Source organism: Penicillium concentricum, assembly GCF_028827145.1.
Source record: "Penicillium concentricum strain IBT 3081 chromosome Unknown utg000001l_segment0_segment0, whole genome shotgun sequence".
Classification (NCBI taxonomy): Eukaryota; Fungi; Ascomycota; class Eurotiomycetes; order Eurotiales; family Aspergillaceae; genus Penicillium; species Penicillium concentricum.
In genome coordinates this window covers 2236801-2263802 of record NW_026622754.1, presented here as the reverse complement: position 1 = coordinate 2263802, position 27002 = coordinate 2236801, and the positions used below count along the sequence as shown (strand labels likewise).

Here is a 27002-nt window from a genome sequence, read left to right as displayed (position 1 = left end):
AATCGACGTATCGCTCACTCAGAATGGGCAGTGAGTCCCGCCAAGCTGATATGTCTGTGGACTCGGGTTAGAAAACGCGGAATGTGGGATGTGGGAGAAAAATCACGCACACAGTCGCAGGGGACTGGGAGGCCCAGGCTGTGAACCTCAGATAGGACCAGCTCAAAAGAGACTTGAAACGGAATAATAAAAAAACAAATCCCAAGATGAGTGAATCGATGATGTGCGGGCAAAACGCAGGGCAGTAGAGGGCGGTCTGGAAGTCGCAAGGGGAGGAACACGCGATGGAGGCTTCACCGCACGAAAGGCGGTGATGTCTTCAAGGCGGTAGGAGAAAGGCGGTGATGAAAGAAGAAGAATGTCTCGAATATCAAATTGGATATGAGACGAGGGAAAAGGATGAGTTTGTTACGGGATGAGGTTGAAGAGGAAAGGTGATTACTGGAGGGCGAGGAATTCTTAGTCACTTTGTGCCACTGTGACTGCTGCCCTCTGAATCTCTCTCTCCTTCTGTATGGAAACTCTATATATGGGCAGCTATGCAAGCTGTATTTCTTTTTTCTTTCTTTTTTATTTATTTTTAGGGTATCCAGTTGATGCACGACAATACGAATCATTAGGATACATACGATCCCTACATATAGGAAAACCGCCAGTCCAAATATATTGTTGTGCCTAATAATTTCGGTGCTTCCCAAAACCTCAATCACCTCATATTTCAGGTAGCTAGTACATACTGACACTAAAATATATTGTTCTCATCGCATCGCATAATTTCCAATCCTCTCATGAACCGATGGATGAAACCGAGACTGTCCTATGCCGTAGGATGTGCGTCAACAGATCCGGTGCTCGGGAGGCCGCCAGGGCACACCCAACACAGCAAAAATCCGGCGTTCATCCCGGCCCTCAACCAACCAGCCCCCATTCAGTTTCACCTGCTGGTTCCGAAGCACATCCGCATAAAGACCCTTTTGATTCAAGCACATGCCTTTCTTGCGTGCCAGCAATCTCATACTCCGATTGAATATATCATTCCCCGTAAAGTATATCAACGCCGCCCCGATCTCCGCATCAGGAACGAACAGCAAGTCTATCCGACGCCACACCGTGGTTCCAGGTAGGGCCGATGCACCGTGCCACTTAGATCCAACCTGGTGCGACGAGATGGCAAGGCTGGCCTGCAGAAATCCACTGCTGAACAATTTGGGGACAACAAGATCAAGCATCATGGTGCGGATTTGCTCTAGCGAGGCACCAGGTTTGGTGATCAGACAGTCCACGTCCCCGCAGGTGAGTGCCCCGCGGCGGTAAGAGCCCGCGACTATCACCTGCATATCCCTATCCACGGCCTGCACCGCCTTTCGCACGATCGCCCCGTGGGCTTCGACCTCCTTGCGGGGAATTCGTTGCGCGAAGTCGCTGTGGCGTTCCACCCCAATACGCTGCTGCTTAGTCAATGGAGCCCTTTCCAATAAGTCCTTCAGAGATCTGTAGCCCTGCGCGACCCATTTGGAGGCCTGGGGAAGACCAGCACCATAGACGCCGAGGAATTCTTGAATTATCAAGTCTTCTGGGGTGTTGTTGGTATTTTCCAGACGACGAAGGCGGTTAGTCAAGACGATTTCTTCGATCTTGTCAGCCAACCGCTCTCCGACACCAGGGATGGCCAGAGCCTGAACTCGTGTAGTAATCTTATTTGGTTGCTTTCGCAAAGCGGTGATGGCCTTGCGATAGGCCATAACCCGCCACTGGTCTGCAGTCTGAGTATAATATTCTAGCATTTGCTGAAGTACTTCGATGGTTCTGTTGTTCGGATTGTCAAGCTTCATGTCCGGATCGAACTTCTGCATACAGGCGAAACCTTTAGTCCAGTCAGGTTTGTCTTTGTCATTGCCTTTGGCTTCCCCAGTGGAAGTTTTTCGTGTCTTCCAACTTGACTCCTCCCCTGAGCTCGAGGTTTCGATATCGGAGGCATCAGGAGCAGATTCGTCAATGGGAAATTCAAGTAGATCCAGAGGCTGGTAACAAAGATCAGTTGTGTGAGCTTTCGCTGACAAAGGAGAGGTTTTACCAGATGACTTGTGGCCTTGGCCTCATCTATTATATCATCCAGTGCATCTCGCTCCCAGTTTCCTCTTTTACATGCCTCTTCGTTTGCTTCATGAACCAATTCGGTGATCACGGCGTGGGACACACTTTCGGGCATGGTTTCTGTGAAGTCTTTTGGCAGGGCATTCGGCGTCGATTCTTCGACCAGAGACAAACATGGTTCTGGGGACTGGTTTTGCTCCCGCCGAGATGGTTTCAATGGAAGGGAATCAGGATGTGGTTCTGCCACTGGAGACTTCTTCTCTGCAGTTGTCGGGGTTCCATCGACACGAAAGCGGAGCTGCGAGGTACCAAGAACCGAACGAAACTGGATACATTCGGATGGGTAGGATTCATTGACAAGAGCAACACTCGTCTGCGACAGTTAATACTGAAGTCTGAATATCTCACGAATGAACTGACTGGCAAAACTTCGAGTTTGAGGTAGCTAAGGAGGTCGCTCGATAGCAAGCCTTTGTCCATAATCACATGGGTGACATCTGTAGCCCAATTTCGACTCCATCGTGCACCATAATCCTGTGCTCGTTGAATACGCAATCTTCGGAAGGGAGATACATCATTGTTCGGGAAGAAGACTGGAACCGAGAGTTTAGTGAGACTAGGCTGAGAGAAATCTAAAGTACTCACAGAAGATTAATCCCTTGAAAATTTGCTGATCATCTGGGATTACCTTAGCATTGCTTGTCTTTCTTTTCTTTCGAGGTGCTGCGCTCTGGATGGTAGGCATCGTTCCAGTCGTCCAAGGACGGCTCGCAGGAGTCGGTTTGAGAATAGCGACCGGGCTGATTCTCTTGGTTTGAAGGTCACACGGAGATATAGGGTCCGAATTTGCTCGAGGAAGTGGGATACGCTCCGAGGAAGGATCGACTTTGTTCGAATTTGGTTTGGCAACTTCTTTGTCTGTAAAAGCTAGGAGACTCTCCCGGTTCTTGTACTCTTCATCTTGATCATCTGAATCATCCAGCCGGTCAAGAGCCGCAAAAAATGTCTTTTTACTTTGAAAATAGTCCTTCATAGTAGGCTAGTCCGGAATCCAATGGAGGGACGGCTGCCTAGACGAGGGATAGTCCATTATATAGATGACTGTAGTCACTGTGGGACCAACTCGTATAATCCATGAGAGAAAAGAGAAAGGGTAATGGTCCGAAGGCTTCCTTTGGGCCACATTGGATGACCCGTGGACGCGATTGACCGGCGCGAAATAGGCGCCAGATCACGTGACTGTAAAGTGGGAGGTATCTACTCAATTGGTGACCTATAGCCAGTAGATAACCCAGGTATGAGGATTGCATGAGACTTAGACAGTGCTATATTTATATATCATCAACTCTACAACATATATTCGGCTCTATTACTCCCATAAAATTATTCACAATTATTCCCAAAATGGAAACACCATGTCATGTGACTATCGATTTCCATGGAAGATCAAATGCGCGGAGTTTGAAAGCAATAACCTCACAATCCACCACAGAGCCCATTGACTGATATACCATCAGCCAATATGTGGAAATCCGCCCTACCCACCTTGGTGGCCGACCTCCGCCTCCTACAGACCGGCCGCTGTCTAAGCTGCCAATTCCGGAAACCAACAACTCTCTCCCAGCTAAGAACCAAACCCTTTTCTCTGCGCCAATATTCCAGCAAGGTCGAGAAACCTATCGACAATAAAGACGCCGCTCCTGCTCCCGTGAAACGAACCATAAAAAACGAGGGACACCGCTTCTCGACTGCCATCGAATTCAAACAGAACCAGGATGGACCTCAGCCCGGTGACGCAGACTTCGTTCCTCCAACCCTAGACCGTCCCATCGGTAGCCCGCAAGCGCCACTAGAAGGACAGAACACGGGTATTGACACGCGGTCGATGCGCCAGCGGCGCGACGACTTCACCAACTATGACCGACACATCAAGCGGCGCAAGGAATTGTACGAGCTTACCTCTTCCCTCTTCTGCTTCTTTACACCGCGGGATTGATGTACTAACAAACAATGGTAATCCACAGGACAAAACAAGTCGCCAAGCCGTATTTCCGCGAATGGTCCAATCTCCGCTTCGCCGAGGGCAAGACCTTTGTCTCGAACCCACGAATGTTCAAAGCCGACAAAGCCCTTTACTTCCCGAACATGCACGGCATAACCTTGGCAGCACCCAAGGATCCCCAGAACACGACGACGCAACTGCGTGGCAGCATCTCCGTCGTGAACTTGTTCTCAAGCATGTGGGCTGAGAGCCAGGTTGCGACTTTTACGGGGCCGAAGCAGAACCCGGGACTTGTGGAGGCACTGGCCAGTGGCGGGAGACATGTGCAGAGGATTGATATTAATCTCGAGGAGAACCGGTTGAAGGCCTTCCTTATCAAGACGTTCATGTGGCGGATGCGGCAGAAATTGCCTGTGGAGCAGCATTCGCGCTACTTCCTTGTGCAGAAGGGTTTCGAACAGGCACTCAAAGAGACTATCGGCATGATGAATTCCAAGGTCGGTTATGTCTACCTGGTTGATTCGGAGTGTCGTATCCGCTGGGCGGGCAGTGGACCGGCTGAAGCGTCTGAGTTGGAGGGACTTAATGCTGGTTTGCGGAAGCTTATTGAGGAGAAGAACGCCGCTCTCCTAGCGCAGGACCCATCTCGCAGGTATTGATTAAACCTGGGGTGAGAAGGATTACGTGAACTGGAGCCTTGGATGTGATATGATTCCGCTCTCGGTTGAATTTGTACATACAATAGAGAATCTGTATAATAGAAAGTATAAGAAATAGGCGCCTTCAAGACCCTGTTACGAGAATTATCATCGATTCTGTTATCCCCCATCAAGGGGGACTCGGAACATGCCCAAACCCCAACGCCTTCGATAAGAGAAAACCATTCGCTGGAGAGCAGCAACTGTCAAAAGAACAATATGACATAGGGGCGGTGGTATAGCAGACCTACCGCTGGAGTCTCGCATACATGCTTTAACGGAAGAATAGCAGCATCAAAAAGCAGAACCCAATAAAGCACCCGAGAATAATAGCATCCCGCCTCTTCTTGTTTCCAATCTTGCTCATGAGATAGTTCATGCCGGGGACACTGCCAGCAGCACCGACAATGCGCCGATTGATGTTGGCAAGTGTTTCACTCTGGACACCGAAATTCTGGTTGATGGCATACGCCTGGCTCAGCACGCCGTCCATCATGCTGTGGCTGTTCTCGACTCGACCCCGCTCTTCAAGCATGTACTCGGCCTCGGCGGCGGCGGGGTTGGATGCACGATAGGAATCGATATCAGATCGGACATTGGAGAGTAGGTTTGCGCGGTCGCGCGCCTCAGCAATAGATGCGTTCAGACGTTGGAGCTCGCGGCGGTGGTCTTGCAGTACTTCGCGGTGGCGGGAGACATTGCTCTGTTTTAGGGCGGAGGAGGTGAGGGTGGCTTCGGAGTCGAGGAGACGGGATAGTTGAGCGATGACGGATTCGCGCTGTACGTTAGTCAATTAGCTCTCAGTTCTTTTTTCTGTTGACTGTCGGTGAATGGACGTACTCTTTCGAGGAGGTCTTTCAATTGCGATTCAAGCCGCAGCTCTTCCTCGGTCGGTGATTGTGGTGGTTTGGTAATCGAGGAAAATTGTGAATATGTGTGGAAAAGGTTCTCGGTCTATCGGTGTGTCAGTTTAACATTGGTATAGAGCTCCTGGTGAGATATTGGTACCTGAGTCTCAAGCGACCGTGCTTGTTGCCGGAGCTGTGTCCATCCGGAACTAGTTGAGGATGCCATGGCAGGCAGAAATATGTGAAATGTGAAGATAAAGTCACCAGAGAAGTTTAATCTGTTTATGGGTTCTTCTCAGGCCAAATAATTAACAAGTGCAAAGGCCGAGGTGCTACCTGCTTGTCTACGTAAGTGCCAGCCCATGACGGGGTAAAACGCACTAACCAAATACAGTAAGTTTATGCCCCAGGGCCCAGGCATTAATTTGCCAGAGACTTCAGGCATCAAATTAAGGCATTAGTGCCACCGTAATCACGTGCACCCGCTAAAGTCACAAATTCGCTTAGCCCTAGTCCCACAACCAGTCGCAAATTGACACTCGGACATCTTCAATTCTCAACGTCGACAACCCACACAATTCAACGCCACCATGGTATGTCGTGCTGTGCAAAGGCTCTGATATCAAAATGCTGATGAATCGCTCTTTTTTTGCAGTCGTCCAAGGTCAAGGCTGGTCAGCTCTGGGGCAAGAACAAGGATGAGCTCGCCACACAGCTCGAGGAGTTGAAGTTGGAGCTTAACCAGCTCCGCGTCCAGAAGATCTCTTCCGGCGCTTCCTCCAAGACTCAGAGAATGTGCGTATCCGACACCCCCGATATTTGATTTTTGTGCGGAAGGAATTTGAAGATTTGCGGCATGGGAACGATCGAACCCGGGCAAGACAACATACAAGAGGAAGACTACGCCATCATTCAACTCAAGAGATCGAACGAGGAAGAGATGGATTATACGACATGCCGCAAACCGCAAGATACTGGGGGTTCATCGATATTTCGAGATTTTGATGCTGACTGGAATTTTTCATTTTTTTAGCGGCGAGGTTCGCAAGTCCATCGCTCGCGTTCTCACCGTCATCAACGCCAACCAGCGCGCTCAGCTGCGTCTGTTCTACAAGAACAAGAAGTACCTCCCGCTCGACCTCCGCCCCAAGCTCACCCGTGAGATCCGTCGCCGTCTCACCAAGCACGAGCGTACCCAGACCACCGACAAGCTCCGCAAGCGTGCCATCCACTTCCCCCAGCGGAAGTTCGCCGTTAAGGTATGATACTCCGACAATCCTGGGCAGGAAATAGGTGGAATGAGGATTCAATAGATTTTTTATCTTTGCCCTCGCCACCAAAGACCTCGCCCACCAGACGAAACGAATCAGCCGAACACAATGCTGACGAATTATTCCAGGCTTAAACGCAGAACTTGTTCGGATTTGTTCGGATATGGAGTTTTGTGGGAAGACGTTGCTGGCCTTGGACATAAGCAGGACGTGACAAGCGTGGATCCGAAAGCTTGTGGAGGGGTCGGTTTTCTCTTTTTTTTACATCCAAAAAATGGAATTTGATTATGTATCTAAATAGGATGCAAATCGACTCTTGACATGACATGACTTTAGACATTCTCAAGATTCCTTGCTCTTGCTCTCATGTAAGACTAGTGAACATTCCAGTGGTATCGTCTGCCAGACTCCGAGGATATATATTTTCTACAATATACATATCTTGAGTGGTCTGCATTTCTAGTCTACACGACTCAAAAGTACAAAGCAAAAATAATGTTGTACATAGGATATCTTGTTATGGTCAAATGAATCTAGATGCAAGATACTTAGTCCCCCCACAAGTATGCCTAAGATTTCTAAAAAAGAACCAACATATCCTCATCCTGGATCAGCCAAGCCTACAACACCTTCGATCAAAACTAGAATGCGAGCCATAGTATCCAATTTCAGCGTTAACTGATGTCCTAAGTCTGGCTAGCCCTGTTGCCATTGCCATTCGCACTCACGGTCCTAACCCCAAGATCCCCATTATCCGTCTCGAGAACCCACATCCCCCCGCAAAGACAAGACCGCAACAGCCCCAGCTTAGCAATCATCTTGAACGATAGAAGCGACCGGGGCAGATTCGTATCCCCAGAGACTTCACAGCAGCGCGCACACCTACGCTTCCTCAATGGCGCCATGCGACCATCATTCCCCAACGGCAACGGCGGGCGCAGCGGACACTTCTTGAGGATATCGACCTCACGCTGTTTACGGTACAACGCCGTGCGTCTGTCATTCGCAAAACCAAGCCAGCTATAGTCCCCAAGGTAGATACCCATGCGGTTTATTTCGGATTTGAGCGCCGGGACTGTCTGCCGTAGGAGGGTGGCCACGGCTGTGGTGAGGACTGGCGGGATGCGCGCATTAACCAGTAGTTCCTTTTCCGGGCCGGGTTTTTCGGCGTCGCCGAAGCCAGCACCCTGGTAGGCGTGTTTCACGGCCGAGTCGACTCCTGCTAGGAACTTCTCGTACACGTCGATTCGGACCGGCGATGATTCTAGGGTTTGGCAGATCTCTGTGTAGTAGATTCGGGAGTCGTCTGTAAGGGAGGCAGGGGTTGCGCTTGCGAAGCCGGCATGTACGCCGCGGAGGCCACGGCAGATGAAGCGGAGGAAGGCGCGTGACATGCTTGAGAGGAGAATTAGGAGAGGGAGGGAGGAGGAGTTTTTCACTGTGATAATAGTGAGATGGGTGTGCTTGAAGCTGGAGTTTTTGTTACGGGGATGTTCCTACATTTCTGTGTGAATGCTTCCGGGTCATTGAAGACACCTTCGAAGTCGTCGGCCATGTCGAAGATTTCGTTTAGAAGGAAGTGAGAGAAGTCTAATGTCCATTTGGTGTTACCCAAGACCATCCGTAAAACATCTTTTGTTTCAATTAGCAACGGATACGATAAATGAGTTGTATTCTTTAAACTCACCTGGATCATGCGATTCACTCGGTGTCCCTTTATTATACTGGAAGAAATACGCAAATAGAACCGAGGCATGTCTGAGTTGAAGGCTTGCCCACGGCACGGCCGATGAGAGGTTGCGACGCTTGAGTCTCCCTTTGAAGCCCAGTCCAGCCTGTAAGCTGAGACAACGAGGTATGTACGGATGGCTCATGAGTTTGTCTTGTTCGGCTGTGAAATTGCAATTAATCGGCAGTGCACGATACACCTCGCTGATGAACGTGATTTGAGCCTCTTTTGAAGTTGTCAGCGGACTTGATGATATAAATACGAAGGCCTCCAAAGCACTCACCCGGTGATAGCTGCGCGAGAGCAACCATGAGTATGTCATCTGTATTGAAATCAACTCCACAACCTCGACTAAATGCTAATGTCAAGGCCGCAATGGCAGTGGAAAAATTACCTACATGTCTCGGTTAGTGTTATTTCATACAGGTGACCTGGAAAACACATACTCTCGTCATAGATACCCTCTGCGGATCCGAATGAATGCTCCATCAGCCTCAATTGCATATGTCCGTCACTGTCCAGCGTAACGGCAACGCAAGCATTAGGAGAGAAAGCAATGTGAAGACCTGTCCATATCAGTTCTGGCCACGCATCTAAAAGCAATATCGATCAGTACCGGACATACCTGATGTTTCGAGTGGATACTGGAACCCGGCCTGAGCCAGACAGGTCACTGTGGTTGAATCGTCAAGACCGTTCAAAACGGCCATTGTCCGTGTGTCATAGCATGTTATTGAGCCATCATCGTGACTGACAGCCAAAACAGCCCCATGCTCTACTATGTCGACCGAGACAATATACTTATCGCAATAAACGTCATCCAACCTGCGGAGTTCCATTCTGCCCTGAGAATTGGTCAGTCTCAATTCGATACAAAGAATCCCCAGGGAATTCGCACCTTTGCTTGAGTGTTGCTCTTTTTTGACGTCACCTCGTCGAACTTGGGATGAAGGATCTGGGGTGTAGATTCCAAATGCCACCTGACTATTATACTCGGCGGACCTTGTTGGTCTGGATAGTCATGTATGGCATGGAGGGGCTTCGATAAGACAGCCAGGATCCAAGGATTACCAGTGGACCCCGCGGGGCTATCAAACTGACCCGGCATGATCTCTAGTCGTGTCAACGAGTATACCGAGTTCAAAAACGGCAAAGACTGATCGGAGTGGTCCGGGCCACGGTTGACGTTCAATATATTGCTGGGCATGTCGACCTTACAGTGGATAAACCGGAAGGTGGGAATGGGAAATTGGCCAGTCTGTTTTCCCTGTGCCGGCTCCCATTGTGGCGGGTTCCAGCAGACGTGTACTCTATAAAGACACATTTTCTGGCATACGGAGTATGTGGCGAGAAGGATCCCAGCTGTTTCAATACGTCAGTGATGGCGGGAAATGGAGCTCTGAAAGATAATACCTTGTGTTGCGGTCATGGATGCATGCGTTAATAGTCTATCCGAGTACCCTGTGTTCTTCAATTCGGCAGGCAGCTCGGCCCATTTGCTATCAGGGTTTTGATATATCAGCTTGATCTGGCCGGCTCTGGTCACACATATCAATGCGCCTTTGTTGGCTGGGTGGAATGGCCCGACGGGGCGTCGACGGAAAGGTGAGTATGCCCATCGACCATTCACCTTGGCCGCTTGGTGAAAAGCATGCACCTATATTGCCATGTTAGAGTCATTTCCTATGATCTACCTTAATGGATAATGATAAGGGCACCCGACGTACATAACGCTGGGAGTTCAGCCACATCATTCCAACAACCTGGTTACCATCGTCGCCCGAGTCAAATGAGGCCTGGCGCAAGCCTGTGATGCTGTTCAATGCAATGGAAATGGAATAAATTGATATGCGACCAGAACAGTCAACCACAGCCAGTTCTGAACCAGTCTCATTCCATGATAGATGGGCTAGCTGATTGCCATTATGGGCCTCCAAGACTGGCGCTAAAGATGACTCTTCCCCAAGCACCCATTTACCATCTGATGGACGGCACTGAAGATGGCGGATAATCACCCGGAGTCCGTCTGGGGAAATAGATGCAATACATCCCATCCGTGACCAAGCAATTTTCCTAAAAAGTTGTTAGTTCCTGAAATGTGGATGTGGAACCTTCTTCCGAGCTTACTGGCAGCAGCCTAATAGACGCATTTCATCTAGGCATTGTGCTAGACCTTTGATTGGGGAGGCGGCCGGCAAGCCCAACTCCAGGGAGTTGGATTCTCCAAAGAGATCATCCACATCGATACCGTCCTCCATGATCAAGGGCATAATATTTGTCCACTTTCAAGTGTGTTTGATAATCAGGGAATCAATACAGCATAGCTTCATAGAGTTTCCCCGGATTGAATATCAGAAGGACTTTATTATTATTCAAGAAAGAAAGAGGGGGGGCGGGATTCCCGAGATTGGCGCCTAATGATCGAGAAGATGTCACCAACACCAGCAAAGTCACCGTCAATGCAGCAATTCCCGAATTCAATATGAGGAGAGAGACCATAGACCAAATCCAGATGTTCCTATGCCGTCAGCGCCTGGACCTCCAGGGACCAGTGGATTTCCTAGATTAGTCAGGCCTCGTGACATGGGTCAGGTGACGGGTAGCCCTGCCAACGACAAGGGACCAATCAGGTGACTATCAGGTGATCCACTATACAATAGAGCGAATCACCATTGAGCCCTTGAACTGTCAAAACATGGAAAATAAGAAAGAAAAATGGAAAGAAAAATAGGAAGAAAATCGGAAAAATATGAGAATAATAGGAAAAGCATAATGATGAGCTATTAAGAGTCCTATTGAAGTGTGAAAGGGCAATTGACTATTCTAAGCCCTACAATCAATGGGGGTTTCATGAGTATCAAAGAGCCAAAAGAGCCAAAAGCGCCTATTACTGGACTATTTTCTCTCTTTATTCCGAAGTATATGTGTAGTCTTAAAACCCACAACCGCATCAAAACAACATCGAGTCCCACCTTTGGTTCATTCGCTTCGCTCAAATCCAATTTACTTCTTTAGAGCATTCCTACATCCATTCGACCAAAACAAAGGTTCTGCGGGCCGCCCTTTTTTTATTTTTTTCTCCGGGCCATAGAGTCCTGAAGTGCACGAGTTTCATTAATATCCCCCAACGCTGACCTCATCGTCAACTTCCTCTATTTCCTATTCTCTACCTTTATCCCTACCTCAAGGATTTACACGCCATTGATCTTTTTTAGTCTTTATTGCCTACACACACATGATTTCTCTTTTCGAGGTTTTCTACGGTCTGTGAGCAATTTAGAGATACCGTAACTCGGTTCTTTTCGCTCCGACTTCCCCTGGGGTTGAACATTCTCCTACACTGTCACGCCGTTCGGTCCATTCACACCTCCCAAGCAGCCATGGGGGATTTCGATTTCGATTCTTCATCTGATATATCGGATTTGAGCTCCGCACCTTCATCACCAAGACTAGAATCGTCACCAGAGCCAGCAGAGCGATACCCGACGCCTTCATCCCAAGAGGGAGCTGAGGAGGGTTCTGCACGCCAAGCCCGTCCAAAGAGGAGACGCAACCCCCTACCAAAGGAACGGACCACTCAATATCTCGATCTATCCAAATCTCTTTATGAACAAAATGATCAACATTATTTGCTCGTTCAAACTCTGCGTCACCAAAAAGACATTGTCGTCATCGCTGGCGCCGGCATTTCCACTGCTGCGGGTAGTAAGTTTCTGCTGGATTCTGCCGCAACGAACCACTCTTAACTCTCTTATAGTTCCGGACTTTCGCTCCACAGATGGTCTCTTTAAATCATTGCAAAAGAAACATAACTTGAAAGCCTCCGGCAAGCTTCTCTTCGATGCTGCCGTCTATCAGGATGACGCATTGACCGCCCCCTTTCACGAAATGGTCCGGTCGCTGTCGGAGGAGGTCGCCAATATTAAGCCCACCGCCTTCCACCAAATGCTCGCCCGATTAGGTATCGAGTCTCGCCTCAAGCGACTTTACACCCAAAATATCGATGGCATTGAAACCTCGATGGGCCCACTGGCAACTGAGGTCCCACTTAATGTCAAGGGTAGTTGGCCGGTCACTATTCAACTACACGGTAGTATTGAGAAGATGGTATGCCAGAAGTGTCGCTACCTCGCCAACTTCGATCCCGACATGTTCATGAAAGCCGACCCACCCGATTGCACAGAGTGTGCTGAAATCGACGTAGCTCGCCAAGCCGTTGGTCAACGGAGTCACGGAATTGGTCGAATGCGCCCGCGCATTGTCCTCTATAATGAGCACAACCCCGACGAAGAGGCAATCACCTCTGTGATGAATGCCGATATCAAGTCCCGCCCTCGCGTCCTGATTGTCGCCGGTACCAGCTTGAAGATTCCCGGGGTCCGTCGACTCGTCAAGAGCTTGTGCACAATGATCCGCAGTCGCAAGGATGGTGTCACAATGTTCATCAACAATGAACCACCAAGCGGCAAAGAATTCGACAACTGCTTTGACCTGATCGTCAAGGGGTCATGCGATGAGGTTGCACGCCAGGCGAACCTAAAACCATGGGAGTCAGAGGACATTACCCCGCGCGTGTACGAATCCTCGCCCGAGCCCATTCCCCACAGCTATTCCGACATTTCTGTCGTAGTCACGCCGAGAAAAAGACCTCGCGCAGATACTGGCCTCGTCACACCTTCTGCCAGTCAGGACGAGAAGCCCACGAAAAAGCCGGCCACCAAGGTTTCGAAAATCAAGCTCGAGAATCCAGCAAGCAATGGCCGAAGCATCAAAGACGTTATCAACAACGGAAAGCCTACTTCTCGCAAGCCTACTACCTCCAAGTTCATCACCAAGCCCGCCCCCAATCCTCGTACCAAGAAGGTTGCAACTGCCTCGAAAAAGCGTGCTCCGGTCAAGCAAAATGCCACCATCACCTCGTACAGCGGCCGCGTTACCAAGACATCTCTATCTGCTGGCAAGATCAGTACAAAGGCCGACCTCAAAGCTATGCAGCCGGTCCCAGCGGGCGCCCCAAGGAACAACGGTACTCTGCCCATCAGATCAGGGCAACCCGAGAAAGCAGACATCGCGCTCGACTCAGAGTCTCGTCCTCGGCCAGTGGCTTCCTCCTGACTGTTTTATGTTCTGGTCATAATATTGATATTTTATTCTCGGCCGACTACAAGTTCATGACATGATGCATGGTTACCAAGATGGCGTCCTTGGGTGTTATTTTCTTCGTTCTTTCCAGTGCTACCTTCACTGCTCCTATCCCTTTCTGGATCTTACACTTCTTCACTTGTGTTTACATAATTCCTCTTCGTGGACTGTATTCCTACTTGCATCACCTGCGTTTGCTTTGGGTTGATGATTGCTGCTGTCCTCTTTTCGAAAGATACCATTGATAGACCACGGTTTCTCGCATGGGCTGGCTCGGGCGTTATTCGGTCAAGCTGGCTTAGTCCAGCGTGGTGTTTACTTATTTCAATTCTTATTTCTATTCTTATCTTCGCTCATACCAATCTGTATGAGTGTTCATATGTGGGTTATCTGAATAAGATATTCCTGACTGGTCCCTCATACGATTTGTTAGGTGCTTTCTCGTTTAATACAATCTTCCTTGTTCTTCTGGGATATACGTATCTTTTTCTTGTTCCTGTAACCTTTGCTTTAGTAGGGCATTGGGGTTTGATATATATATTCAGTCAAACTCCCGCGTAACTGTGCAATATGTCGAGGATTAATATAATATATTCTAGACTTCATCCAACTTTACCCACCATCTTCCTATATCCAAAATATATACCAATAGAGCGCAGCATAAAATCCATTCGTCATTATGTGTATAGTACAGCAGAAACATTCTTTTCTTTCACCAGTCAACCTCTTCCAATGCCATCCTATATGAGTTCTGGCTCATCCACATATAAGCAAGCCCCTCTGACACGTCCTAGATAAATTAGCCCAGCCCAAGATCATCCCGCAACTGACTACCAGGCCCATCCTCATCTTCATCCGTCTCCTCAGCATCGGGATCAAAAGGCCCCCTCCTCGCACCAGGCTCACGGTCCAAATCCTCCACATGCTCAAGGTCATCCTCACGCGGGACATGTTGTTCCTCCTCTTCATCGTCCTCACTCTCATCCTCTTCTTCCTCTTCCTCTTCAACGTCCTCCTCTTGAGTCTCATCCCCATCATCACCAGCAGGCGCACCAACAGCAACCTCCCCTTCTCCATCCCGCTTCACCCTCTTCGCGGGATTATCAAGCATCCCAGCATCACCATCGCCCTGAGTCGCGCCCTCGCCTGACGCATCCTGCGTCGAGCCATTCGCATCAACCTTCTTTGGCTTGCGCTTCCCGGCTTTGATTTCCGTATATGCCTCGAGTTCCTGTTCGAGTCTGCCGCGGAAAGAGTCGAGTTCTAGTTCAGAGAGGGCGTTGAAGACGTCTGCTGGGGCGATTGTTCGTTTGAGGGTTGCATCGTTGGCACTAAGGTTTCAATCGAGGTTAGTTCGACATATCATGCCATGGGATAGAGAATAAATCGAGATTCACCATCCCGTATTTTCGGACTGGAGGACTCGAATGCAAAGGACAGCGGGGCAGTGGTATGAACATACTGTGAAGACAGATAGGAAACAAACACCGTAGCAGCCTTTTGCATAGCCAGCACGGCGTCCTTCTGGATTGTCGTATTCGGCGGGAGAACCGACTTCGCGAGACGAATCGTCAGTGAGCGTGGTAGGAGATAGTCCTGCGGAGATAGCGTTAGCCTGATTCGGTTCCCTTTTTCCACATGTCGTGTATGAAGGAGTCCAAAGATATGGTATCATCCTGCAATACGCAATGCATGTTCAAGCCTCTGGCTTTGTCTTACCTCGACACTTGCGCCCGCCTCGGCCCGAGCCTTCAACTGCTGCTCCGTCGCAAAGACGGGCTTGTCGCTGTGTGGTGCTGAAGGGGATTGCTGGAGTAGGGAGTCATCGGCATCAGCCGGCGTCACCGAGGACGTGGATTTGCGAGGTGGCATTTTTGTAGATTTTGTGCGGTGCCTTTGTTCTGGTTGCGCGGTTTAAAAGGGATCGGGGGGTTGACGATTCGGCCCCCCCTTGGATATCGAATCGAGTCAAGGTCTGATTGTTTCTCTTGTGAAGGACCTTGGAGTTGTATTTGGGTTTGAGCGGTGGTCATGGGCTTTGGAGATGGGACGACGTTCGAGGGTGGCAAGGAAGACGCGCCAACGCGTTGGATTTCTCGATGCGCGAGTGTGGGGGCTTGGCGGTGATGTCTACCTCACTTTGATTTCTATTACTATCACTTCTACAATAATATGTATTACGATCTACAGTTTTGGATTTATTTGGAAAAAAGAGTCATTTTACTGATGTTTTTATACCACTGAAATTGAGATCAAACCTAGGGAAGGATGGAATGCCAACATAAAACGCCCACTTTTTGGTATCCAGAAAGATAGAATCAAATGAGATAATGAGTTCATAACGCGAGCAAGAAGACCAGCCCTTACTCGGCCATCTCCTCGTCATCAGCTTGTCCGTTGCCCCAGAGACCCTCGATACTGAACTCCTTGGCCCACTCGGTGACGACCTTTGTGGTGTCGACACCAGCCTCAATATCGCCAGCAGGAGCATCCGCCGAGACCACGGGGAGCACGGGAGCAGTGGCCCAGCCTTGGATGCGGCCATCTCTCCAGTCGTTGATAACAGTCATGGCAGCGCTCTCAATGTTGGGGATACCGCGCTTTCCGAGACGACCGCGCTTGCGGGCCACCTGGACCAAGAAGTCGGTGGTCTTATCACCATTGCCGGGGAAGAGGGCGGTGATGCCGTACAACTCGAGCATCTTGGCGAGGAGGTTCTCTGATGAAGATAGACGCTTCATCAGGAGGTTGACTGCGGGGATGGGATCCTCGATCTGCTTGGGGGGGACGGCGTTGAGGAGAATAAGACGGGCTTGGTCTTCTTGCTTCTTGTTCTTCTTGCTAGATTTGTCACTGGAGCTGGGGAAGACGATTCCAGGGGAGTCAATCAGCTTGAGCTTGCTGTCCAGCTTGACCTGGCGCAAGCTAGTGGTGACACCAGCCTCGGCACCTGTGGGGCAAGCGTTGCTCGAGCCCTTGTTCAAACGTGCGGTGAGTGCGTTGATGACGGACGACTTGCCGACATTGGGGTATCCAATAACACCGACAGAGATGGCACGCTTCAACTGCTTGGCACCGGCGTATGACTTGAGGGCACGGAAGAGAGTATCCGAAGTACCCTTGACCGTCAATTGCTTGTGGTCGAAGCTGTGTGCGTTGGCAGTGGTACCGCTGGATGCCTTAAGGGGAAGAGTGGGGAAGGAGCGGCGCAGGTGAAGCAACCAAGCCTTGAGCACTGGCGGGGGAACCAGATCGATCTTGTTCAAAATGAGAATCAACCGCTTGTTGCCACCGTCTGCCATCATGATCTCGCGCTCAATATCCTTAGAGCGGGTGCCCTCGGGGTCGCGGGCATCGAGCACGTATAGCACGACATCGGCGTTGTCAGTGACCTGCTTGAAGACCTTGTCGAATTGGCGTCGTGAGCTCTCCTTTGAGAAAGACTTTGAATTGACAATTGGTGACTCGTCAATAGTTGCGCCGCCCTCATCGTCATCCATCTCATCGTCATCGTCTTCATCGTCCTCCATCTCGTCTTCGTCGTCGCTTTGGTTATCATCGTATTCTGAGGCACGGGCGCGGGCTGAGGCGAGGAGAGCAGCCATGGGGTTCGAATCATTGCCCTCGGCATCCATATCATCATCCAGCAGCATATCGTTCTCATCGATTTCGACAGCCTCGGTGCCAGTCTGCGCGGGGACGCCTTCAGTCTTGCGGGTTCGTGCCTCGTCACGAATGCGCTGTTGCTCCTCGGCCTTCATGCGCTTCCGCTCTTCCATGTCATGGAGAAGCTTGTCCTTGTTGGGGAAGAGATTGGGAATGCCGGGGTCCTTCTTAATCTTTGACCGCCATTCAGGGTTCTGTAGACAAAATAGTCAGAACCTTCGATCAGAACCTTTACGGAGATATTGTCTGTAGTACCTTCTTTGCGAGCTTCTTTGCCTTTCTCTGCTTCTGAACAGCAGACTTTTCAATCTTGTGCCTCAGGCGGACGGGAACCCGCTTGGAAGTCTTGCCTGTAGACCGTTAGAATTGCGCCTCAGGACCGCATGAGCGAGGGGTAAAAAAGACTATCATACCGAAGCCGCTTTTAGTAACCATTTTGAATGCACGTAATTGTTGATCGCAAAAAGTGCACAGCAAACCCTCAAAGTCTGTCCGCAACGGGAGTAGAAAAAGTTGAGTGCCAAGATTTCCCAGCCGATAAGCGGATTAGCAGTTAGGCCGATCTCCGATATTTTTTTCAAATGACTAAGCTTGCGGGACAGCTGCCAAATTAGGCATATACCCGGTTTCGGAGGGGTCCCGGGGCATAAGCACGAAATATATCTCATGATGTCTTAGCTTCTAAAATCTTGTTTGAAGTTCTTATTTCTCTTACCGTTGATACTTTCAGAAAACTCCCAACAGACTTCTTCTTGTCTTCCACTTAAGATTGGCTTCTCCATCTACTCACCATTGCCTCCATCCACTCTCCCCGCATATCTTCCCCCACCATGTCCTTAACAACAGGATCGTTCTCGGCGCCTGCGCAGGTCCACACATTTGATGGTCTCCTTTCTGATTTCGATGGTACAATTGTGGACTCGACTGATGGTATTTGCTCCCCATTCAAGTCCTCCTAGGATCAATTGGGACCAATGCTAACGATGCAATATTAAACAGCGATTGTAAAGCACTGGCACCAGTGAGTCATTAACCTACTCCAACACAACCTCTGTGAGCAGAACCTCTGACATAAATTCTGTTTCAGAATTGGTGCCGAGCTCGGTGTCGACCCCAAGACTATTCTCGCGACCTCGCATGGCCGCCGCAGTATCGATACAATGGGTCTATACGACCAGACCAAGGCCAACTGGGACTGTAAGTCTGCCAGATATCCCGACCACCCAGAACTGATCACTGTCTTCCAACAAAACCATAAGATATAGAACTGACAGTATCCCCTCACCACAGATGTCAATGACATCGAAGGCCGAATCCCAAAACAATATGGCGCCGACGCCGTCGAGATCCCTGGTGGTCGAGACCTCATCGCAGCCCTCGAGACCTCCGGCGCAAAATGGGGTGTTGTAACATCCGGCACGCGCCCGCTGGTCGACGGCTGGCTGGAAGTGCTCAACCTCCCACACCCCAAGAACCTGGTGACAGCAATGGACGTGCCGGTCGGCAAGCCCGACCCGCACTGCTACTTGCTAGGCAGGAAGCAGCTTGGCATTGAAGAGTCAACCTCGATTGTCGTACTCGAGGATGCACCGTCGGGTATTAAGGCTGGTAAGGCTGCTGGGTTCAAGGTTATTGCGTTGACGACGACGCATTCGCTGCATCAGCTCCAGGAGGCTGGTGCGGATTGGATTGTGGAAGATTTGAGGAGCATTTCGGTCAAGGCGGTTGTTGATGGCCAGGTGCAGATTGAGATCAAGAATGCCTATGTATAGGTCGTTGTCATCTCGGTTTCGCCGATTCGCCGATTCGCCGCTACATGGGCAGGGATGTACTGTTCCATTTGCAGCTACGTAATGTGTTTTTGTTTCGGAGTTGGATGCACAGCCTGAAGGCCTCGTGGTTTTTTTAGAAGTAATGTGCACTGCATACAGCATAGAGTGATATATATTCATATTTTTTGGACTTTGTTTTCAACTTTTGGTTTGTTTGAGTTGGCATGGGAGTGAGTTTCAATGTTTGTCGAGCTAGAGGGTTTGTATCCTGGCAAATATCCGCCATGTGTTCGTATTTCCCTGGAAGGTGAGGGTCACAACTGGTGATGCTGAAAAAGAGTACCTGGTATCTACGTAGAGACGAAACCCGGTTTTTTGCTGCAGTCTCATGCTATGTATCAGCACATGTGGCTCTGATACTCATTGGACCTTTTGAGCAGGGCTGGATCGCCCGACCACAAGTTCTAGGCCCCGCATATCCTGAAACGATACAAAGATACAAAGTCCCCGAAGCAGCTCAGGTAGTTCCCCGGGCGGGGATGTAATCGGGCCAAGCAAGGTTCAAGATGCAAGATAGAAAGTACGTATGCACAAGTTCCACAGACAATCCACCATGTGCAGGTACCTTGAAGCAGGTATGGAGTTCACCTCAGGCTTGCACACGAATCGGCGACGGTATCGTTGCTGCAGTACGAAGTACAGAGTACGGATTCGTTTAATGATAGCCGACAATTCTCATAAAAGAATGGTGGCTTATCTAGAAAACCTGGCCGGCAAGGATCAAGCTGTATACCTGTTGACACGGTAACTGGACGCCCTAGACCACCATGGCGCGCGTGGCGGGCACATTTGTGGGTATGCAAGCTACTCCATCCTTGCAGCTGAAAGCCGGATTTCTTCGGTAGGGCGTTACAGCACGCAAACGTACCTGCTACTCACATCTGGTCCAATCATTCAGACAGGGCGGGCCGCGAACTACCGTTCATGCACGCTTGAGCCCCGGGTGTATCTAAAATCTGGCCGTGAGCTCGGAAATGCATCCCCGAAGAGGATGACTTCAGGTTTGGAAAAAATTCCTGGACTCTTATTGGGGCTGGGCATTCTGGTGGCTGCTGCGAGGTTACTGCAGCTGCAGCCAGCTCTTTCGGGGAAGGAGTTGTATGCTCACGAGGATGTGGATACTTTTCCTCCCGGCAAGTTTGGAACAAGAGTATTGTGCGGACGTCATTGGTGGGCCAAGTGGTTTGGGGGATGGGACGTATGCTAACTAAATGGGAGAATTGGGGCGAGTACTCCGTACGCTTCTCTCCAATGGTTACTCGGCCGGTGAGGATAGCATGCAAGGGGCTAGGTTGCATCCTGCGCATGGGTCGGGAAGAGGAGATGTTCGACTGCAGACTCCTGAATATCATCACAAGTGATTGAAGCAAGAAAGGCGATGTGGGAGAGCCTTTTTGCTCCAATCTGGAGGGGTTCCTCGATGAACCTATTACGTTGTATTTTGTATGGAAATGTGTGATGACGGAGGGGCAAATGCAATCTCATCACATACACCTGGGCACTTCCTTAATTCCGATCTGGACCACAAATGGGGATGCACCGGGTTGAAGAGCGTATCCAATCATGTCGCAGACCGTTCCTCTATGGCTGATCTCGCAGAGATTATCCTGCGAACTCGATCACACTAGACCCACGAAAGTGACAAATAATTCCAAGGCTATATGCAGGATGCTCGATATAGTTGCGCACCGCCACAGTCCCTCGATCGGCGCCACAAGGGAGTCCCGAAGACGGGGATCTATCATATTGACAGATCTGCAGAGAGCACAGCTCAGCCACCAAGCTTCTGACCGAAATACTCCGAAGCCCCTAAAATATCCTGGTTGACGAGTCAGGAAAACCAAGCCACCACTACTGAACAGGGGGTTTGAGAAGCGGGGAGATCATAGCGAGTTGAGGATCCGAAGATCGCCAATTATCAATCTATCAAGGTTTGAAACCAGATGGATATTTAGTTTTTACTATCACACTGTCGATCAAAGTCGGGGAATTGTCTCCTTTTTTTTTCAAAACGGTTCACAGATCCAATAGTCGGATGGGCCAGAGGGATCCGTGCGAGAAGGTTGCGGATCGACCCAGGGGTCAGGGCAGATCCCCCGAATTTTGACTGTGATAGCCTAAATAGGTTATAAAGTACGGGTGTTTTTGTAGGTACTTTTTGTATGTACTTTGAGCATCGGGGATTCTCGGACTGGAGTATCAAACTGGTCTCGATCTGGAGTCTCCTTTTTGGCCTACTGTTTCCCCCATCTTGGACTCTGAGGCCATTTTGTGTGGGGCATGTGCCAAGACGAAAGTGAGCACAATCGAGTCATGAAGCCATCGGGAATCTCACCGGTGTGTGCGCGATACGCGCCCTGATACACATGAAGCTTGAATCGGGAAACATCTAACTTTTTACATCACTATCACGTCCATCACATCATTCCTTCTAAAAAGACAAAAAAAATGGCACACCGTACAAAGTTTGAGGGGATCTAAGAGCCACGTTGTGTACGGAGTACCTAGTCTCATGTGATCTACCTGCTCTATGGAGCTACCAGTCTCAAACAGGTCTGTGCTATGGATCTTTCATCCGGAACAATTCCTCTTTTTTGGTAATCACTCCACCGCAGTTTTCTGATATATATAACTGGCTCATCGAGCATAATAGACCTTAGATCACCAGAGGTTGCCGGTTTTTTGGGTCAGATCACGCTACTAGATAGAGTAGTCCACGGGGCAGATCACTAAATTGGGGCCACTAAATTAGTGATGAGGGGTGCTCTTGTGGCTTACAGCTAGACTAAAGGTTCCGCTAGACCGGTTCATTGTTGCCTTATTCTCTCCGGGTGCCACTATCCATGTGCCGGCGAGAGTTTGGGTCCCCTATGCGATCCGATCACAGTAAGACAGACCTTCGGGGATCTCTCGGTTTCATACGGGTAGCTTAGGGTTTCCCCAAAGATGTTAAAATATTTTACTGGTTCTAAACGGCCAAACTGAAAGCTGCTGAAATATCCCACAGTATGGAGCACTCTATACTATATACGATGTAGCTGTCGAAGTACCAAATTAAGGGTGGGATGAAACAAAGTTGAGACAAAGAAAAATGACCATAGCGTCAAGGGCAGGCTCCGGGTGTCCGAGCAGTCATCATCTTTGGGCATGCTTTAAGGGGGACAAAGTTGGGGCTGCAACCCTCGTGACTTGCTTGCATAGAGCGACTTATTTCAAGACGTTTAGCGCCTGTCGAATAGGGCCCAACCAAATCCCCGGGAAAAGACGACATGGTGTCACACCGGGGATATGGTTGCAGCCTGGAAGCCGAATGACAGGGGTTACAAAAGATGCCCAAAAGAGGAGGGCGCCACAAAGAAAGAGATGAAAAAGCTCGGCAGATCCTTGAGTGATCGACGGGGGATCTGTCGACTATTGATATTTAGTCTATCTTGGCTGACCTGCCATGCGCCCGCACTAGTATCGATTTGTGCTAGCGGAAACCGAATGTCAGTTACAGTCAGTTCCAAGGTTGCTTCAGGAGTCAATAGTCTATTCTACCTCCGTACCTTTGTCCATACTGTAGAGTCGACATCATTGCCCATGACGATCGAATCAAAGCGTATTATTATACCGAGGGACTGCGCCCGATCGTCTGACCCAGCGCACCGGTCCCCAGTCACCCGGTACAAGGGAATATTGACCGGGATGGCTCTTTAGGAAGGAAATGTGACTACCTAAAGTAGATTATGCAAGTCTGATCACTGTAAGAATTAGATATACATCTTTATATGTCTAATAACTTTAGATATAATCCTCAGTACTCTGTCCTCCGTATAGCGTACAACCTTGGAAGGCACATAATGTCCTTTTCCAAATTAAATAGTGGACATGATTTTCTTTGCAGGGACTTCTGGGATCAGACATGACGCTAATGCAGGAACTGGATTTTTTGCGTTTGTGTTTTTTGGTTTGTGTAATTCGCGGAATACGAAGATGGTGTTCCTCAAGCCCTGAAGAGGCATTACACTGGGTGTATCACATTGTTAAATTACCGCGGGAGGCATCCGAACCAAACTCGGGCTCTCCACACTTTGAACCCTGGATCACCTTTGTTTACTCCGAGGCTTCCAAGATTTCAAACTATACGGTATATATATATAGATATAGGTACTGTATGAACATGAGATATGTGAGATTCAAACTCATATATTCTTTTTTCAGTCACACGCCCATGTTGGAATAGGTTCACGAGGGGAATCCGGATGGGATAGGAATCGTGTTCTGGGCCAACTCTATTCTGGAAAGAAAAAAAGAAAATTCGATAAATAAAAAAAAAGATACATCGTAAAGAAGAATAAAAGAATAAAATGAAATCAAAATGTGACTCTGATGCAGTCAGGCCGCCACCCCCTACCGAGCGGGCGGTAGCGCGACTCCACGGTCTAAAAAAGGATGAAATACGGTGGGTATAATTCCTACAATTTGTGTGGGTATTCATCTTGAATTCACAGATCTGAATTGCTTTTTGCTACTACTCTTTTTTTTAAAATATAATCTTTTTATATTTATATCAAAGTACAGGTACTCGCAATCCAGGTACAGATAGTACATAAGTCTCATGTACCCAGTACACAGACCTCTGATTACCACCCGTTACTGAACAATACTCTATCATCCAATCATATCACTCGATTCGGCAACTCTGTACCGCGCTTTACCACCCGTCACCCCCGATCTTCCCCCCAGCGCCTCCAATCTCCATTCTCTCTCTTCATCCTTTCTTCTCTCCCACACAGTCTTTCATTTACGCTTCGGTTCTTTGCTTTTTCTTTCGTTTCTTTTTCTATGCACACTCCTTTGGGTCCCTAACTCCCGAGTCTCTCCTTAACATTATCACAGACTACAACTGCTCATTTCTTTTTCTTAAACGGATTGCCCGTACTGCCACTCTTTACATTTACAAGGTCCCTGTCTCCATCATAGGTTGACCCCAAATCTACTTCATGATATAGACATCATTCCTCGAAGCTGCAACTTTCTTGTGCAGCATCTCCATCCCCATCAGTCTCTATCTCTCGCGATTCTCCCGCAATTTCCTATCTCCTATACCTTCCTCTTCAGATCGCCATGAGTTATATCCACCCCTCATGGAACTACCCGGGTCATCAGGGTATCCCAATGGACCAACATATGGCATATGACCCGTCCATGGTCCCCCCTCCGATGATGCACCCTATCGACGGCTATATGTACCCTCACCCACCAATGGAGATGATCGACTACTACCACCAACCGATCATGGACTACGACGAATACACAGAAAATTTGTCGCGACCACGGTTGACCAAGGAACAAGTCGAAACCTTGGAGGCCCAATTCCAGGCTCATCCGAAACCAAGCAGCAATGTTAAGCGTCAATTGGCGGCTCAAACAAATCTGAGTCTGCCTCGCGTTGCAGTATGTAACAATAGAGGGAACCGTCTTGTCTATACAGAGAGCTAATTGACTATGCAGAATTGGTTTCAAAATCGTCGCGCAAAGGCCAAGCAACAGAAACGCCAGGAGGAATTTGAAAAGATGACAAAGGCAAAGGCCGAGGCTGAGGAGGCTGCTCGCCGGAAATCAGAGACCCTGGACCAATTGTCTGGATCTCGAAAGGGATCAATCGTCAAGGAGGAATCGGAGAAGTGCGCTACTCCTAAGCAAACGCCAACCTCCACATCCAGTGGCCATGCCAAGACAGATTCCACATCCAGCCGTTCCAAGCACCACAAAACAAAGAGCGAGTCAGCAAGAGAAGCAACTTTTGCATCGCTGCAGAGGGCGCTCAATGCTGCTTGTGCTGCCCGGGATCGATTCGGTCGTCGGATCAACCCCCGAAGCAAGAACGATTCTGTTCCCGAAGAAGAAGAAGAAGAGGAAGAAGAAGAGGCAGTGTCCCCTAGCTCAATGCCACCACCAAAAACGGTCACTCCGGCTAATGACCATGGGAATCTCGCCAACATAAACTCTTCCTTTACGGGCTGGTCCGGTATGAAAGAAGAACCAGCTTCGTGGGGATCCGGCGAGCACAATGAGAACATGGGATACACTACAGATCAGACCTCACATACCACTTGCCATCAGTCAATGGCAGAGATGCCGAACCCTTCCTACTCTGTGCAGAACTTGGACGTCTACTCACATCACCTGCCCCCTCACAGGGAAGAGTGGTCTGAGGACAGGGAATCACGACACGACGTTGTCTACAGCAACATGCAATATCCGATGTCTATGCAGGCACCAGATATCTCAGTCACACGTCGTGAGTCGTCTGATGCGCTCACTGCCTCATTGGAGGGCATTGGAATCTGTACTACCGGCCAACCTGGGCTGTCTCAATCTCTCGATCGAGTGGACGCAACTTGCTGGAAGGAACCCGGCAAGGAGCTTGATCTCGCCGCACGCCGCAAGCGCCCTCGCCCCGCTGCCATTGGCACATCGGGAACTCGTCCTTTGGCTAACTCGACCTCGATGTCCTCGCTGTCACCTACCGCTCGTATGCCTAGCTCCGGTGTCGGCAACTCAATGAGACAATCCAAGTCAACCCAGAGCCTCAACTCCCGGTATGCCGGCGTGAGGAAGGCATCCGCTGCCCAGCGATCTCCTCTTAATTTCACCTTTGCGGATTCCGGGTCTATCAAGAAGGCCGAGAAGATGTTGCGACCCTCGGTCTCGACCAACAGCCTAGCGCCACCGACTCCCTTGACTCCGCAAGACCTCCAGCATTTCATGCCTGCCTCCCCCACGGAAAGCAACTACTGCTTGTCGGCTCACTCGACAGCCCACTTCTTCCCTACCTCTCAGCCCATGCAGGTCAACATGGCATCACCTCCTACCACGCCAATGGATATTTACTCCCCCTTCCCTTATCAACATGTGGCCCCGCCGATGTCGGCCCCTGCCCATGTCTCCTCTTTCCCTGAATATATCTCATGTGACTCGATTCCCATGCCGACCCGCAGCTGGGCCGACACCGCTTCCATCTCTTCACCCGAGTACCCGGCTGGTCTCCAGGTGCCGCATTCAACCACCGTCTCCCCCATGGGCTATAATGGGACCACCGATCACACCGGACAGGCTTTCGGCATGGAATCGGTCTCTGGCTCACCATCTTTGATCTATTCGATTGAAGATACCGACATGCCAGGCTCTGCTGAGCTTGCAGAGAGGAAGCGGACCGAATTCATGATGCACGAATTCCCAGAGCATGATGCCCGATTTAGTGGGCATCACTTGCCATCAATGCAGAAGCCGAAAGCCTACACGTTCGCGAACAACACGACGCCAAGTAACTACCCTTCCTAGGGGAAAAGTCCCTCGACTCTTCCCTTATGTATGAGAAATACGCGACAACTTTTGGTGTTTTTGGTCCGGGACGAGTTCACTACGCAAAATTTTCGCTTTCACCTTCGTTTACCTACATTTTCCCTCAGGGAGATATCTACCCCTCCGTGCGCGGAGAAGCACTGTCACTTTATGTCTTCTATATACTATTTTCTTTTCGTGTCTCTTTTTTTGGGGTGTATTCACCGGGTTTTTACATATTTGGAGCATTCCTTGCATGTTGTTTATTGGCCTGGGATTGTTTTTTGTTATTTTTGGTGGTAGGACCTTTTTAATTTCTGCCGAGCTCCCTCTGGACCTCGAGACCTTTTTTACATTCTTTGGTTGTTTTTTTTTTTTTTTGACCTTTTTT

At 49.5% G+C, this 27002-nt stretch overlaps 10 protein-coding genes across 10 annotated transcripts; 5 read left to right on the top strand and 5 right to left on the bottom strand.

Annotated features, from left to right (window-relative positions):
• Positions 1 to 836: 836 nt before the first annotated feature.
• N7517_000851 (DNA-directed DNA polymerase IV) lies at positions 837 to 3127 on the bottom strand (the record flags this gene model as incomplete). Its single annotated transcript, XM_056718581.1, has 4 exons — positions 837 to 2021; positions 2075 to 2467; positions 2515 to 2687; positions 2740 to 3127. The coding sequence occupies 4 exons, from the start codon at positions 3125 to 3127 to the stop codon at positions 837 to 839; spliced, it is 2139 nt and encodes a 712-aa protein (XP_056582716.1).
• A 489-nt stretch (positions 3128 to 3616) lies between these two features.
• On the top strand, positions 3617 to 4755 carry N7517_000850 (mitochondrial ATPase complex subunit ATP10; the record flags this gene model as incomplete). The annotated part of the gene is made up of 2 exons (XM_056718580.1): positions 3617 to 4041; positions 4119 to 4755. 2 exons carry the CDS (start codon positions 3617 to 3619, stop codon positions 4753 to 4755), a joined length of 1062 nt encoding a protein of 353 aa, XP_056582715.1.
• A 313-nt stretch (positions 4756 to 5068) lies between these two features.
• N7517_000849 (putative vesicle transport v-SNARE protein Gos1) lies at positions 5069 to 5868 on the bottom strand (the record flags this gene model as incomplete). Its single annotated transcript, XM_056718579.1, has 3 exons — positions 5069 to 5572; positions 5635 to 5748; positions 5803 to 5868. 3 exons carry the CDS (start codon positions 5866 to 5868, stop codon positions 5069 to 5071), a joined length of 684 nt encoding a protein of 227 aa, XP_056582714.1.
• Positions 5869 to 6101: 233 nt separating this feature from the next.
• On the top strand, positions 6102 to 7094 carry N7517_000848 (60S ribosomal protein uL29). Its single transcript, XM_056718578.1, has 4 exons — positions 6102 to 6235; positions 6298 to 6437; positions 6676 to 6901; positions 7042 to 7094. Exons 1-4 carry the CDS (start codon positions 6233 to 6235, stop codon positions 7045 to 7047), a joined length of 375 nt encoding a protein of 124 aa, XP_056582713.1. The 5' UTR covers positions 6102 to 6232; the 3' UTR covers positions 7048 to 7094.
• Positions 7095 to 7599: 505 nt separating this feature from the next.
• N7517_000847 (mediator of RNA polymerase II transcription subunit 16) lies at positions 7600 to 10912 on the bottom strand (the record flags this gene model as incomplete). Its single annotated transcript, XM_056718577.1, has 10 exons — positions 7600 to 8351; positions 8414 to 8545; positions 8601 to 8867; positions 8926 to 9036; positions 9089 to 9208; positions 9268 to 9487; positions 9541 to 10004; positions 10056 to 10299; positions 10370 to 10715; positions 10770 to 10912. The coding sequence occupies 10 exons, from the start codon at positions 10910 to 10912 to the stop codon at positions 7600 to 7602; spliced, it is 2799 nt and encodes a 932-aa protein (XP_056582712.1).
• A 1110-nt stretch (positions 10913 to 12022) lies between these two features.
• On the top strand, positions 12023 to 13757 carry N7517_000846 (putative SIR2 family histone deacetylase (Hst4); the record flags this gene model as incomplete). The annotated part of the gene is made up of 2 exons (XM_056718576.1): positions 12023 to 12347; positions 12400 to 13757. The coding sequence occupies 2 exons, from the start codon at positions 12023 to 12025 to the stop codon at positions 13755 to 13757; spliced, it is 1683 nt and encodes a 560-aa protein (XP_056582711.1).
• Positions 13758 to 14583: 826 nt separating this feature from the next.
• Positions 14584 to 15656, bottom strand: cbfA (uncharacterized protein; the record flags this gene model as incomplete). Its single annotated transcript, XM_056718575.1, has 3 exons — positions 14584 to 15115; positions 15247 to 15380; positions 15504 to 15656. 3 exons carry the CDS (start codon positions 15654 to 15656, stop codon positions 14584 to 14586), a joined length of 819 nt encoding a protein of 272 aa, XP_056582710.1.
• Positions 15657 to 16147: 491 nt separating this feature from the next.
• On the bottom strand, positions 16148 to 17885 carry N7517_000844 (GNL3/Grn1 family GTP-binding protein; the record flags this gene model as incomplete). Its single annotated transcript, XM_056718574.1, has 3 exons — positions 16148 to 17644; positions 17706 to 17800; positions 17864 to 17885. 3 exons carry the CDS (start codon positions 17883 to 17885, stop codon positions 16148 to 16150), a joined length of 1614 nt encoding a protein of 537 aa, XP_056582709.1.
• Positions 17886 to 18280: 395 nt separating this feature from the next.
• Positions 18281 to 19222, top strand: N7517_000843 (HAD family hydrolase; the record flags this gene model as incomplete). Its single annotated transcript, XM_056718573.1, has 4 exons — positions 18281 to 18380; positions 18450 to 18471; positions 18538 to 18647; positions 18741 to 19222. 4 exons carry the CDS (start codon positions 18281 to 18283, stop codon positions 19220 to 19222), a joined length of 714 nt encoding a protein of 237 aa, XP_056582708.1.
• Positions 19223 to 24391: 5169 nt separating this feature from the next.
• N7517_000842 (homeobox domain-containing protein) lies at positions 24392 to 26611 on the top strand (the record flags this gene model as incomplete). The annotated part of the gene is made up of 2 exons (XM_056718572.1): positions 24392 to 24721; positions 24779 to 26611. 2 exons carry the CDS (start codon positions 24392 to 24394, stop codon positions 26609 to 26611), a joined length of 2163 nt encoding a protein of 720 aa, XP_056582707.1.
• Positions 26612 to 27002: the final 391 nt, after the last annotated feature.

What these genes read in the sequence shown, in the direction of transcription:
- N7517_000848 (XM_056718578.1), top strand. An exon ending in TCCTCCAAGACTCAGAGAAT is followed by an intron (nt 6,438 to 6,675) that starts GTGCGTATCCGA and finishes TCATTTTTTTAG; the next exon opens with CGGCGAGGTTCGCAAGTCCA.